At 39.5% G+C, this 15684-nt stretch overlaps 1 protein-coding gene across 4 annotated transcripts in view; it reads right to left on the reverse strand.

Annotated features, from left to right (window-relative positions):
- The window catches only part of dgkd (diacylglycerol kinase delta), a 91115-nt gene that overhangs the window by 53502 nt on the left and 21929 nt on the right, over nt 1-15684 (reverse strand). For 2 of the 4 annotated variants that reach the window (XM_062976406.1, XM_062976405.1), the window contains exons 2-3: nt 15144-15254; nt 13021-13101 (exon numbers count right to left, since the gene is read on the reverse strand). In XM_062976406.1, the coding sequence (XP_062832476.1) occupies nt 13021-13101; nt 15144-15254 (192 nt within the window). Of the gene's footprint in view, nt 1-3724; nt 3801-6194; nt 6215-13020; nt 13102-15143; nt 15255-15684 lie in introns of those variants that run through there. The other 2 variants (XM_062976408.1, XM_062976407.1) reach the window with 2 other exon arrangements.

Raw genomic sequence — 15684 nt, forward strand, 5'->3', positions numbered from 1 at the left:
CTACTATTTTACTGTCAAAATTCTATTTATTACTTATATTTCTTGAAGAGAAAAACAATTTAAACCACATAATTTACAAATATGAAATAGATGAAACTAAATATGTTAAATCCAGATTACAAATCAGCCGTCTGAAATAGAGGCAGATATCAAATATTACACTCCCAACTAGTAAAACAACTTTCCTCTCAAAGGGAACCAAATTCTACTACAAATAATATTAACCACTTCCTCATTTCCTTTTTCTTACTCAGTGATAAGTGACCATGTTTTACCTCTTTTTGAACCCTATTTCCCTCTGAAATACATTATTCTCATTTGGAATTGAGGTGGATGTAAAGTAATCTGTAAGGAAATCCCATTTCAGTAGTAATTAAAGTATAACAGCAATCTTTTGGAAACTGGCACACAAAATCTAAGTATTTCAAAATACAGCACATATACTGTATTTGTTCTCTGTTTATTTTGTGTAACGTATAATAGATATAACACAAGTCTTCTTCTTCATTCACTCAGTCGTTTCTGACTCTTCGTGACCTCATGGACCAGTCCAGGCCAGAGTTCCCTGTCGGCTGTCACTGCCCCCAGTTCCTTCAAGGTCAAGCCATAACACAAGTACCTATAGTAAATTTCAACTAAGCTTTTTCCAGCATAAAAATAATGTTATAAGCACATACCATACAGCAAACAAATGATTCAACTAGACTGTAATATTTACACAAGCAGTCAGACCAGAAACTCTGTTTACCAAAGGTATGCCTTTGATTTATACTTTAGCACAAACAGTGGCCTATTGTGGCTTACCTATACAAATAATAAAGTAGTATTTAGAAACTACCTACAGTTTTCCAGGAGCTAAGGCAAAATGCCCTATAATACATTAATACATGATTTCAGTACAGTAGATCTAGCCTGATATCTATTAAGAAAGAGGAAAATCTGTAAAAAAAATCTTGTTACTAATACCAACATCTGAATCAGGGACAGCCAAATTTATGTGATTCCTGGTGGCCCTTATTAATTTGAATTAATTTGTGTTAGAGATTTTCAAACTATAAGGAATGTACAACTTCCTTTTAAAAATTATTATTTTATGTCACAGCAAACTAGATAGATATGCTGGATTTTGTATCACAAAATCACAAGCAGGGTGCCCCTTCTGGCAGCCCCTTCCTTCCCGCCGCCACCTCCACCACCGCCTTTCCCTGCCGGGAGATTCTCGCTCAGCCTCCCTCTGGAGGCGATACGGGTCCTGCATCGGTGGAGCCTCGAGGAGGAGAACGAGGAGATGCAGCGGCGGTGGCAGGAAGAACGGGCCGGAGTGGCACCACCTGCTCCCGGTCTCCCTGCTCAATGACCGAAAGGCCACCCGCCTCGGCGAAAAGTCGGTGACTCATGTCCCCTCTTCCCATTGGCCCCAACCCACACGGGAGAGGCAGGGGACTTTCCATTCCCTTAACACCTTGCAAACACAACACAACCTTTCGCTGCTTCTCTCCTCCCCAAAGCCCCAGCCCCCTTCTGTAATGCCTCATGGGCCTTGTAGTCCTGCTCCCAGTGCCACCGTGGCTGATGAAGATGAAAACATGGGGTTTTCGCCGGCTCAGCAAGAGCCGGAATCTTTCCAGATGCCTGATGTTGATGTTTTTGCCCAAGAACCCATTAAGACAGACCTTGAGCAGTTCTCACCCCCTTTTGTTAGGAGACAATCCTATACTGCGGGCAGGGGAGAGAAGGAGCAGGTTCGGAGGAGTTTGAGACTTGCAGCTAAACAAGACACTGATTAGCCATGTTCCCCTGGGAAAATCTAGGGAGTCTCACATCTGGAGAGAGCTGTGTTTCGTTTCCTGTTCCCTAGGGAAAGGGAGCGCTGGACACCTGCTTTGCAGGAAAACGAGACCTAGTTAAATGTGCCTGGCACGGTAGGTTCCGTGTGGAGTCAACAGAGCAGCTTCAGGAGTGATTTCGTGTTTCCAGCCTAGTGTGGACTTCGCAAGTCCGCAACCACAGTCTTCTTGCTTTACCTAACCAAGTATTCAAGAATTGCCTTGCCTTGTTCCTAGCCACGGACCTTGTTCATAGAATCAAGCTTTGTTTCCAGCCTTGTTGTGGATTTACCTCGGACCTTGAAAGACTCTGGACATTTCCCCACACTATTGCTTGGCAATAGTGTGTGTTTCGGTTTGTTGGATTCTACTTTGAACTCTAATATCATTTATTGGACAAAACATTTCTGGACTATATTTGACCTCATTTGATAGGTCTGCTTCTGGACTATATTTTCTACTTGTTTTTATTATTCTTATATATTTCCTTAATAAAGATATTAGATAGTTATTGGCCTCTGTGTTCGGTTCTTAGTGCTCCGTTGCCTTGGACGTGACACCTTCCTTGCTGCAAGGAAGGAGGACGGTGCTTTGGCGAGGGGAGAAACACCGCTTCTCTCCTCCCCAAAGCCCCGGCCCCCTTCCTTGCTGCAAGGAAGGAGGCCGGGGGTTTGACGAAGAGAAAAGCGGTGCGTGATTGGTTTTGGGGGGGGGGGGGGGAGCCAAAAATATTGCTTGCTTACACTTGAAAATTACCTAGGGCCGGCTCTGACTTGAAGGCACACAACAACCACAACAACAATCCTAATTAATTTACTCTCTCATCAGCCAAACGCAGGCCCAAACTTCCATTTGAAATATTGGTAAGTTTATGTTTATAATAAGTAGTTTATAAGTAATTAATAAGTACAGTAGAGTCTCACTTATCCAAGACTCACTTATCCAAGCTTCTGGATTATCCAAGCCATTTTTGGAGTCAATGTTTTCAATATATCGTGATATTTGGGTGCTAAATTCATAAATACAGTAATTACAACATAACATTACTGCATATTGAACTGCTTTTTCTGTCAAATTTGTTGTATAACATGATGTTTTGGTGCTTAATTTGTAAAATCATAACCTAATTTGATATTTAATAAGCTTTTCCTTAATCCCTCCTTATTATCCAAGATATTCGCTTATCCAAGCTTCTGCCGTCCTGTTTAGCTTGGATAAGAGAGACTCTACTGTATATAATAACTACTTATAATAAGTAGTTTGTTCCTTATTATAAACAACTAGTTTATAGTAAGGAACGTTCTGCAACCCTAATCACAATATCCATACCAATTTAAGAATACTGATAAACATGAAAATGTTCAGATTGCAAGCAAGTAGTCTTTTGTGCAGTCTGAACATTTATATTAAATACAGAAAAAGAAAACCAGAAAACGTATACAAATAAAATATTTTAAAAAGAAAAAAAGCAGTAATCCAAATATTATCTATTAAAATATACTAAAATAGTAAAACATCAAAGCTTAATACAAAGTCTATTGAACTTAATCTAGTATCCAAATCACCTTTCCTCAATCTGATTTTCCCCAGATGTGTTGAACCACAACTGCCATTATAACCATGCTGGCTGGTATTATTTAATTTCTATTCTCCATTTCTGGGCATATAAGATAAAAATTTGTCTTTTACACAGGGTACACAGTTTGCTGCTTTTTCTTACCAAAATATGGTTCTCTCCATATTTAAATAGTTACAAGATAGAATGGAAATTCTTAACTTGCAGCCACTATTGCTTAACAATAGAAGGCATGCTGCCACTTACTGTTATCAAAGACTCTACTCTGGTTTCTTAGCATTTTTGAAGGGTAGATTAATGGGAAACAAAAGGGAGTACTTACAGAAGTTTTGTTCAATTCTTCCTATACAGAACATGGGAAAACAGCCAGGCCTGTAAGTCTGACTGGCTCTGAAAGCAGCAGCGGTAACACTGCAGAAAATAGAAACATATGCCCCCACCCCTACTGGGAGTGGAAAGCCAATCCCATTTTGGCAAACATACTAGTAAGGGAATGTGTGTCATTCTTTGGGTTAAAATGATTGGGCTGTGTACAGGATGTGTACTGGAGAACGTATTATTTGTGCTAGTCTTTTAAGGATGTGTGTATGTCTTGAACTAGAAAGAGAGAACTAGGATAAGAAATGTAATATTAGAATTAGAAAGGAATAATTTGTGTACAGTTGGAGTGGCTGGATTTCCACAATTTATCTTCTTCTGTGTTTTTAAAATGATCTTCCCTACAAGATGTGTTTTGGAAATTATCTTGCTGTTAGCATATTGATAAATTTAAGTTTGGGGTTGATCAGTTTAATGGCAAAAGGAGATGAAGAGGCAAAAATGTGAAGTGTCTTATGGGCAGCAGGTTGCCTTCAGGTTACCTAAAAAACAGAGTGTGACTTTTCTGTGTATGCTTTTTGAGAAATAAATGTGTCCTCACATCTGATACTTGAGCACCACAAGGATCAGCTGCTAACATTTTATCTTTCTTGACAAGGAGATGATGAAACTATCAATTGCATCAACTAACAGACCCAGCCCTGTACAATTTCACCTGAAGAACATCCTATGCCAAAACATCATTCCCACTCAAACTTTTATACCTGGTTTTCTTTTGAAAATATTCTGAATCTCTTTCATTTAGCTGTTCTTGAGCATACTTTAATTTACATAGTGCAGATATTGTTATGATGTGTTAAATAGGCCAAGTCTTCTTTTGTTTCTACCTAGCCCCCTAAAATATGTGTTCATGCTTCCAAGTTATCTGTTAATGACCCATGAATTTCATATGGTTTTTAAAGGTAAGGAACACAAAGAGGTGATTTTGCTAGTTCTTTCCTTTGAACTATGGCCTAGAGCAGTGGTTCTCAACCTGGGGTCCCCAGATGTTTTTGGCCTTCAACTCCCAGAAATCCTAACAGCTGGAAAACTGGCTGGGATTTTTGGGAGTTGTAGGCCAAAAACATCTGAGGACCCCAGATTGAAAACCACTGGCCTAGAGCATCTGCTATTTGTTGGCAGTCTCCAATCCAAGTACTCACCTGAGCTGACCCTGCTTAGCTTCCAAATCAAATGGGATTTGGTATCTTTAGGGCATTTAGGGCCTATCCCTAAGATACAGTGTGTGTTTTCATCTTCATTATGATAAGATGGATTCCTGGTGAGAGTGGGAAGGCCCACGGAACTCCATGTATCATGGGCAAATACCTTTCTAAAAGAGTTGACTTTTTGCAAAAAGGTTGTAGCAAATATATCTGCATTCTTTCAGATATAACCAGGTCACACATTTCCAGGGGTTTTCCATTTTAGATCAAATTAAGCAACATCTGGGTATGTCCACCAGCCCCAAGCAGCATTCCTACAGACATTTATCTGGAAAGTAAGATCCAGTGTTAACTTGTGAATTACACATGGGTAATCATGGGTAGGATTATACTGTGAGTGCCTAAACAGTCTGAGCACTCAGGCACTAGCCTCTTTTTAAATATGATTTCTTCCATGCCATAGTACAGCTTAAGTATCAGGTAACAAAGCAAATACTTCCTCCCAAGAGATATATACCTATTTCTAACAACAGTTTAATGCGCCAGACATTTTGTTTAGTCTATTAAAAGTACTGAGAGGCTTACAAGAAGAAAGTCAGAAAAAAATTAAAACTTCAACCTGAGAAAGAAGCAATCATAGGCAAATAATTTTAACTCACTCTCTTTTCCTCAGATTAATCAATCCTCTCACCCAAACACCCACTATTTTCTACAACACTCTTATACTTCACAAACTACAGGAACAAATTTTCTACAGGATCCCATTTGTGTAAGAGAAGACACAGACATCCACAATGTTGTTTTGTGACCTCAAACCTTAAATCCCTACCCTTCATCTCTTCCTGCACTGGAAAATATGACAACATATCTAATTCTATCTAAGACAGCAACATTCTTTCCCATGTACTTTCTGCCCTGCAAAACATTTACTTATGCAACAGTACAAAAAAGTAAAATGTGTCACTATTATTAGTTTCACTACAAACAAGAAAGAAATAGCCTGATGAATACCTGAATAGTTTTAACAACAACAACAACAACAACAACAACAACAACAAAAAGAGCAGATGCAGTCTTTGGCACCGTCTTGTAGAGTACTTTCAGTCCACTTCTTTCATTTCGACTCACTCAGTATTTCACTAATCCACAAGTCTGGTCTCGTATACGTAGTCTCTTCTTCAGAACAAGCAACTTGCTAGGAATTTGCTTCAGATATTAATAGGATTATTCCTTCACTCAGCCAATTTCTGGGAATTCTGTTAGACTCACCACAAGCTGATTAGCTGTCTGCTTGAGGAGGAGCAAGGACAGATTTACTCCAACTGGCAGCGAATTCAGGAGACAGGCACTAACTGTGAAAACACACTGTTTCCCGTCTGCAGTACAGCTAAGAGGCACTTCCAACGCAAGAGAGAGCTGTGGAGATTCCAGGGAATTTGAACGTCACCTTTTCAGCAAGCCAGATTTTGAGCTTATGGTAATTCTAAAATAAGCAGTGTGATTACTGACAACCTAATTGCATAGCAGTGGTATGCTAGCACCAAATTAGTCATACTGATATTCACAGAAGCACCAATAAAGGAGGATCAAGCAAATGATTTTGGCCATTCACTATACTGTCACTAGAGCATTGTGCTGCATGGTCTGTAATGCCAGAGGAGCAAATATGGTGTTCACATTGGAACTGTAAAAGAGGAAATTCATAATTAAGAATAAACCATAGTTCAGATAATTTTTCTTTTGTATTCCAAAGAGTGCCTAGAAATAGACCATAATCCAGAAAATTGGTGCTAGATCTACTTCACCATCCATCTGCATCATCCACTGTTTATAACAGGATTTTTTTCTACAGGAAAGAAACATAGCTGCTTAGACATCTCCGACTGGCAAAGAGATCCTGTCCAATCTCCCTTGCTATTCATTTTTCACAATGCCTACATGATAACTCCCTTCTCCCCTGAAATCCACTTGAGATATCACCAGACATCTTGACCAGATTACCTACTAGGGTGTTGAATCACATTGAGTGTGTGTACCTGAGTCTGAAAACCAGGGATAGACTGAGGATTCTGTTAGTGTACTGTCCACCCTGTTGCCTAACAGACTCCCTTGTTCAAGCTCATGGAACTGGTCTTGGAGGTATTGTTGGAATTACCCAGGCTTTTGCTTCTGGGTGACTTCAACATGCCACTGGAGGTCAATTTATCAGGTGCAGCTTGGGAGTTCATAGTATCCATGACAAACATGGGCCTATTCCATGGCCGATATCACTGATGACCCACTTGAATCAGTGGTCAGTAAACGGAATCAAAATCTAACCAGAGCAATTGACACTACTGCTCCCAAACATTCTCTTTAACCCGTTACGAATAAGGTTCCCTGGTATACAGAGACCCTCAGCGGGATGAAACAGGAATGATAACAAGACACAGATGGCAACAAATTTGACTTTGATGTGACAAGACACAGTATAGAGGGCACCTCTGCTCCTATAAGGTGGTAATATATGCAATTATGAAAACTTTATTCTCTGCATGCATTGCAACTTCAGACTTACATCCAGCTGAGCTGTTCAGAGTGGTGACAGGCTTAACTCAGGTGCCCTCCCATCCGAACCCATTGTTAGAATCTCCCTTCAGTAGATCACTGTGATGCCTTTAATAGCCATTTCACAGATAAAATCTCTATGACCTTCAAAGTTCTACATAGTTTTGGTCCAGGTTACCTACAGAATTGCCTTGTCCCCTACAATCTGCCCCAAATTCCTAGTTCCCCTGGGGGGTGGCGACTCCAGCCTGGCAGAACCCAACTGGCAACTGTCACCCAGAGGACCTTTCATTGGCCGCCCCACAACTGTGAGATGACCTGCTGAAAGAGCTCTGGCATTTAGCTGTCAGAATTTAGAACACATTTGAAGACCCATCTTTTCCAGCAGGCCTCCCAAGCCAGTTTTAATCATGAACTTTAAACTCGTGTCTTGTCTACTATATTTTAATCATTGTTCTGTGTATTGTAATATGCATATGTATTTTGTAGAAATATGTTTTAATATGTTATTTTATATAATGATTATGTGTTTTAGCTATGTTGTAATCCACCCAGATCCACAAGGAGAGGCGGTTAAGAAATAAAATAATAATAATAATAATAATAATAATAATAATAATTATTATTATTATTATTATTATTATTATTTCACTCCTCATTGCTAACTGGAATGAAGACTGAAGTATAATATCTACAATAATTCTGCTCACATTCATCTCATTTTAGCTTATCTCATAATAAAATCATCATTACTACAGCCATTCATTTAGTACTAGACTAGCAGATGAAGGCAACTGAAAATCCAAAGCAGGTGAGCGAGTAGGCTTGTGGATGGAGAGTGAAATGCTCCACACTACCTTTGAACCCAGCACAGACCTTATCTCATTTTCATCCAGAATTGTCAGGACCCTGGCTGCAGAGCACCAATAACCTTACACAGAGGCCAGTCTCTATCTAATATCTTTATTAAAGAAATATATAAAATCAATAAAAACAAGTGAAGAATATAGTTCAGAAGCAGACCTTTCAGATGAGGTCAAATATAGTCCAGAAATGTATTGTCCAATATAAGATATTAGAGTTCAAAGTTTTAATCCACTTGACCGAAACACACACTTTGCCAAGCAATAGTGTGGGGAAATAACAGAGTCTTTAAAGTCCAATGAAGCTTGACAACAAGGCTGGAAATAAACTTGATTCTTGGCTAGATCCGTGACTGGAGGCAAGACGAACATGAAGCATGAACAGAGTCCGTGGTAAAACCGTGAGACAAGGCAAGGCTTTGTGATGACTCATGGGCCATGTAGTCCCGTTCCTAGTACTATTGTGGCAGATGAAGAGGAAAACTTGGGTTTCCCACCGTTTCAGCCAGAATTGGAGCCCTTGCACCTGCAAGATGTTTGCCCACAAGAAGTCAGCCAAACAAGCCTTGAGCAGAAATCTCCCCCATTTTCTCACCGGGATTATTATAATCGAGATAGAGGCGCTAGGGAGGCGAATCGCAGAAGCGCCAGGATTGCTGCCAGACAATTAGCTGATTAAGCCTGTTTCCCTTGGGAAATCTTAAGGAGTCATGCATCTGGACACAGTATGGGTTTCGTTTCTTGTTCCCCAGGGAAAGTGTTCCTTGGCGAGAAAACAAGATCCTATATAGGTGTTTACCCGCAAGGAAATCCTTGCGGAGTCAATTCGTCAGCTTCGGGAGTGAGATCGTGTGTGGACTACGCTACTCCAGTTCCCTGTTCCCCGGACCTTGCCACGGACCTTGTTCTAGTTCCAAGCCTGCCTTGTCCCCGGATCTTGCCACGGACCTCGTTCTTGCTTCTTGCCTCTTGTTGCCACGTATCAAGCCTTGTTTGCCAAGAATCTAGTTTGCTTCCAGCCTTGTTGTCAAGCTCCATTGGACTAAAGGACCCTGTCTTTTCCCCACACTTTGCTTGGCAAAGTGTGTGTTTCGGTTATTGGATTATAACTTTGGACTCTAATATCACATACTGGACATTGTTTTCCTGGACTATATTTGACCTTTCCTGAAAGGCCTACTTCTGAACTATATTCTTCACTTGTTTTTATTGACTTTATATATTCCTTTAATAAAGATATTAGATAGATTCTGGCCTCTGCGCATGGTTATTGGTGCTCTGCAGCCTGGGTCTTGACAGGCTTGAAGCTAGATCCGGAAAGCAAGGAACTGGGATTACGAAGTCCACACACGATCTCTCTCCTCAAGCTGATCAATTGACTCCGCAAAGAATCCCTCGCGCCAAACACCTATATTGGGTCTCGTTTTCCCGCCAACAGAACTCTTTCCCTAGAGAACGAGAAGCGAAACCCAACTCTGTCCAGATGCATGACTCCTTAGAATTTCCCAAGGGAAGCAGACCTAATCAGCCATTTGTTTGGCAGCGATTCTCAGGCTTCTCCGATTAGCCTCCCTGACTCCCCTATCTTTAGAATAATTTTCCCTCCTGGAAAACGGGGGGGAGTTCTGCCCAAGGCCTGTTTGGCTGAATTCTTGAGGGCAAACATCAACATCCTGCAGGTGAAGAGACTCCGGCTCTTGCTGAACCGGCGAAAACCCCATGTTTTCCTCTTCGTCTGCCACAATAGTACTAGGAACAGGACTACAAGGCCCATGAGTCATCACAAGAATATTTGTTTTTCTCCCCATGTTCTCTGCCAGCATGCTATTTTTTCTGCAGATCAGTAACTTTATTGGGCTTATTTTCAAAACTGAATCATATCATCAAAGCACATGGTGTTTGAACAATCATCTCTATTAATAGTTTTAGTGTTGGTCAGTTTTAGGACTTACATATATCCATTTCAATTTCTTCTCTTACTTGATGTTTTATATTTTAATGCTTTGGTATTTTAACAGATGTGTATGCAGGCACTTTCAAGGATGTGTTTACACTTTCAAGGATGTGTACACACTAAGACAGAAGTGGGCAAATATGAAAAATGAAGGAGCAGCCAGAAGATACATTTGACCTCTTCACATGTCCCTTGCCCCCAATCCATTTTGCCAGCAGTCGCTGGCAAAACGGCAGACACATAGGGCGCCTCGTGACACCCTGCGCACTCTCCCTCCTTTGCTCGTCAGAGGGGGACAACAGGCGCCCTGCCCCTGTCCCCATCACATGGGGGAAAGGTCCCAAAGGGAGCTAATCAAAACCTTTTTACCTCTACATCATTGGTGAGGAAGCATCTTGCAATACTTCCTCCCCACTTGGGGGGTAAACGGGACGGGGCCTGCCAAGTGTCATGTGATGGCGTTTGGCCTCAAAGTGCTTCAAAGGGGCAATTTGCCCCAGTATGATGAGGTAGATTGTATAATGTCAAGTACATTGAAAGGAACCTGTATACCCAATCCTGGAAGGCATGTCACTTCTGGCTATTATTTTTGCTAATTTTTATGTATGTATTTTTGTTTGGGGATTTTGTGGAGATCTTGATTAGGGAAAGCAGCCTGTCACATTTTCAGGTGGTTTGGGCAGCTCTGAAGTGGATTTTAGATTTTTAAAATCCCTAAAATCGGTCCATGGCATGGTGGTGTCTTGAGGGGGGTATACTTAAGGCTCTCAAAAACTATATGTGGCCCGTGAGTTAGACATGGCTCATCCTCTTCTAGGACTTAGTTTTAGTAAGAAATGATTTTATGCTGGTAGTGTCACAGGGACAATGGGTTTGGGAAGGTGAGTAGGGAAGTGGTTCCTGTGGAGTAAAGGAAAGAAGATGGGGTCATTTGAGGAAGCAGTCGTTCTTTTGATGACTAAGAGTGATGTAGTTGGAAAAGCAAAGGTCATGCACAGGATATGAAAGCACAAATAAGGAAGAGTAAAGTGCAGAGAATTATTGTTGCAAATCTTGGAAAAAGAATGGAATAGCAGATGAAATTAAGGAAGGGATATTATGGGGCCAGAGCAGGAAGAGAGGTGAATTCTAAATGAAATGTCATGCCTGCCTACATTTAAATACCAGATCCTGAGAAATATTGGCGTCTCTTGGAAGCATTCTGGAGCCAATGCAACCAAATCTTCCCTACTCTAGAACAATTTAAATCAATCCCATCTTAGTAAACAGCTCTCATAAAAAACTGGAAAATGACACTTTTCCTCATATCTGGCCAGGTGCATTACATGCTTGTGGCCATTTCTTTGTGGCCAGTTTTTCACTACAAAATGACAGTTCATTATTTATTAATATTTGCAACAAAGAATGCACGTATTTGTGAGACTACACAAAACGTAATGTTCTATATCAGCCTTCTCTAACCTTGTAGTAAATTAAACTCCCAACTATCCCAGCCATCTTAGGTTACAATTAAAAATATCTAAAAGGTATCAGGTTGCTAAAGTCTGCTCTATCCACCATTTCAAAAACTAAAACTTGATCCTCCCAATATCTGCACTAATACAAATATTTGTAAGATTCCCCCCCCCCATACAATTTATATACTGCAATATGGTAGAAGGACAGACAAATGTTGCTACATCACAATAATAAAGCAAATTTGGGGGGGGGGGGGGGGAAGCAAAAAAACAAAAACAAAAACAAAGTGAAAAATGTAACAACTGTAATGGAAAATTCTAAATTGAAAACATATAACTAATGTGACATCTCCAAAATAGAACAATATCTTAGCTATGAACTAAAAAAACAAGTGCTTCAAATCTGAAAATAATAGAACTGCGAAAAGTGCAGAAAGGAAATCGGCATTCTCAAAAAGAAAACTGCAAGTTATACAGGAACCGAGGTGGGGACTCCAGTGATCTTGCTGGTGAAAGAGTTTAAAAAATAGTCCAGCTAGACACTTTTCATAACTTTCATTTGCAAAATGTCCTTTAGCTGATCAAAGACAAAACTGCTTCTTTAAACTAAAATTATTTCATATTTTTCATGAAGATCTTTGTATTAACCTCCAAAGCCTAGACAACACAATTACAATAAATGCACTGTGCTGCATTTTAGCCTACTGGACCCAGAATATGTATCTTCCTTTAGTGTTATTAATGTGTTTTAGGAATGATGCTCATTTTTCTTTACGAAGCACTGAATGCTGGAATTGACTTATGAGAAGAACTACCCAAAATACAAATATAAACAAACCAAATCCACCACACAAACAGGTTTCCAACTCAAACATGGTATCCCTGACCATTCTCACAATGTATTTTGCCAAGTCTCTATACCACAAGAAATCTACATTTCTCAAATCACATTTTAAACAGATAGTACATTTTGTCCCCCATTTGCAGTTCTATGTAGGGGCATGGTTTATAGAGGCTAAGTGACCAGGTTGATCATATTCACTATTTTTCTGTCCAGCTCTATATCCTATCAACTTTTTCTACCAATATCACTTCCAAGTCAGTGATTTCCATTCTAGTGGTGGTTGTAAAAAAAGAAAAAGAAAAAGAAAGTTTCCTCTCAGATGTTGTTTTGCACAGTGGACATAAATACAAGTTGGGATATCTTATACAAAGTCTGCATACAGTTGAGAAAAATCTAAAAATATCATGAGATAAGGTATGAAAGATCTTACCGTGAAGCTGTTGTTGACATTTTTAGTGCTGGATTCTGCTACACTGGCATCTGTCAGATCCACCTCATCAAAAATGATTGACTAGAAATTGAGAAATAAATTAGAAATCAACAAAAGTAATTAATGCCAAAATGCATCTCAGCAACATAACATGTGAAGTTTCACATATCTCTATGTATTTCTGTATTTCTAACAAATGAGAAAAGAGGAAGATTCCCTACGATTTTGCAATACTATAAAGTGCTTTCTCACACTACATTCCCCATGCAAAGCTCTATCCATCCATCAGACTAGATATCAAGGCGTACATCTGTTCCAGTGTGAAAGACATAAATAACCCCACTTAGGATTTGGACATATCCAAGCTGTGAATGGAAATAATGACACTGGCCAAGATACATTTTGGTGCTTCAGATGTTAGACCTGTTTCTGGGTAGACTGAACCTGCTGATTCCAAAAATGGCACTAGTTTTCACCTATCAGCTTTAGTTTTTGAGATACAGAACATATGACATCTATCAGTTGCCATCTGCTCGCCCACAGAAAGAAAATCATGATAACCATATCAAAGAAACTGGAGCTGATGCAGTCCATCCAATGCAATTCTCTGACTCAGTGCCCAAAATAACCCCTTAAGACCAAGATGCCAATAATTTTTATAGGGCTGAATCATCAGGACGCAACACAACAGAATTTCACTTGCTTCGCAAATGTCCTGCCATTCTAACTGTTCATTAGGCATGTGTATGGGAGAGGTGATTCTGGTAAGATGAGGTATGTTCAGCACATTGGTGGGCTTATGCAATTGAGCAGGAGTTTCTGATGAGATACTGGCAGCACCATTGCTATGGATGCCACAAGATGTGGTTGGACACACACAGAGATTATCATTCCCACCAGACTAAGTAGGGATTGTCAGAATAACTTTTAATAGATATTACTACTTAGGATCAATCTGCCCAATTTATGGTCTGAAACAAAAACCAGAAACTGTGTTCCCCAGGGGCACCCTCTAATGATGCAGAAAAGACATCAGCTGCAAACCTAAGCAACACTATAATTAATGTCCTATACAAAGTGTTGTTACATGTCTGATGTAACGAAGCATAAGGATAACAGAAGCATGACAAAGTTATCTTTTGAAAGCAATGTAACAAGAAGCAAAGTAATTTCTTTGGGGTAACAAGTAAAAATATACTGTTATTTTCAGAGATTTTTTATGGCACTTAAAGAACATTTTGGCAGGATTTTTTTCAAGTTTTATGCCATTCTCTTATATCTTCTAAAGCGTTTTTCACTCAAGAAACTAAGAAAAAGTATGGAAAAGTTATGAACAGTATTACAAGTAATGTGCTGTTACATTTTCTCAGCACTGTACTGAACAACAGGAATCGGTTATTTTTAAAATTCTGTAATCAAATGAGTTTTGAAAAGTAGCCTTCTATGCTCTGAATGAAAGTGATGCAAATTTGCAGAGCAACATCCATGAAAGTTAACTATATTTCTCCTGTTCCTATCAAATCACAGGTATGTGAGGTAAGTTATGATGTGACAAAACAATTCAAACAGAAGGTGTGCCCCATTTATCAAAGAGAAATCTAATTCTTCCACAGGAGGAAGGTAAGAACAGGGAGTTGTCCAAATGCAAATAACTGCTTCACTGTATAGTTTTTAAGGGACTATGTAAAACTCTAGAAAATTAACTACCATTTCAAATAATCTAAGTCAAACTTATCAATGTCAATTGCGGATTCCAATTCCCATCCACAAAATATACCTGTCTTTTATAATCTGCTGTTTGGACTAACTTTGTTCCATAAAATAAACCTATGGAGCTCTCAGTCTTCATTTATCTTTAGCAACATGACTCACCTTAACAAATGTACAATTCCTAATATACAAAGACATTTAATCTCAATTCTTATGATACAATCATATCTTGTGTTTTTAAAACATTGCCCAAAATCCTAAACTAATGAGCACAGCAATAAACTGTGAGAATGTGGTTATCCATGTTCTAAAATATACATGCAGGTATCATAGATGGAACTTTTTGCAGTTAAATGGGGAGATAATGGGTCCTTTTATATTCAGATTTCTGATGAAATTACTCAACAACACACCTTGGCAGTTTTTGCATAGTAAAGAGTCCGTCCTCGCAGTTTGAAGTATCGCCTCTTCCAGCGCTGGAACGAGCTGGTCTGTTTCATCAGCATGCCCTCTTTTATAATTGTCTAGAAAACATGAAAACAGGGCCATTACGAGCAGTCCTCTTATCCACCCTTGCCCTCTGCTCAGCAGAAAGCAGAAGAAAAGTGGGCTTTTATACTTTCAAAAGTGGAAAAAATAGTATTTGTTATTTCACTGCCCTCTGGTGGAAACACCCAAAACATTTACAAAACTGAGTTGGTAATCTTATGTGCATCAAAATGCAATAAACAATGGTCCAAAGCACTGTGCGGAGATTCCTTTCCTGTGTTAGAGAGAGATGTTATCCTGGTGTGTGAAGGATACATTCTTCAGATTGGTTAAACTGAACTTCTAAAACTCTGATAATGGCATAGAAAGCAAAAGGACCTCAGAATTTGAGGTCACAGTCCTGTCCTGTCCAATCAGGGCTTTAAAATCACGTCTTGGAATAAAGTTAGTATACAGCAGGCTACC

The sequence above is a fragment of the Anolis carolinensis genome, chromosome 3, assembly GCF_035594765.1.
Source record: "Anolis carolinensis isolate JA03-04 chromosome 3, rAnoCar3.1.pri, whole genome shotgun sequence".
In the NCBI taxonomy this organism is placed as follows: domain Eukaryota; kingdom Metazoa; phylum Chordata; class Lepidosauria; order Squamata; family Dactyloidae; genus Anolis; species Anolis carolinensis.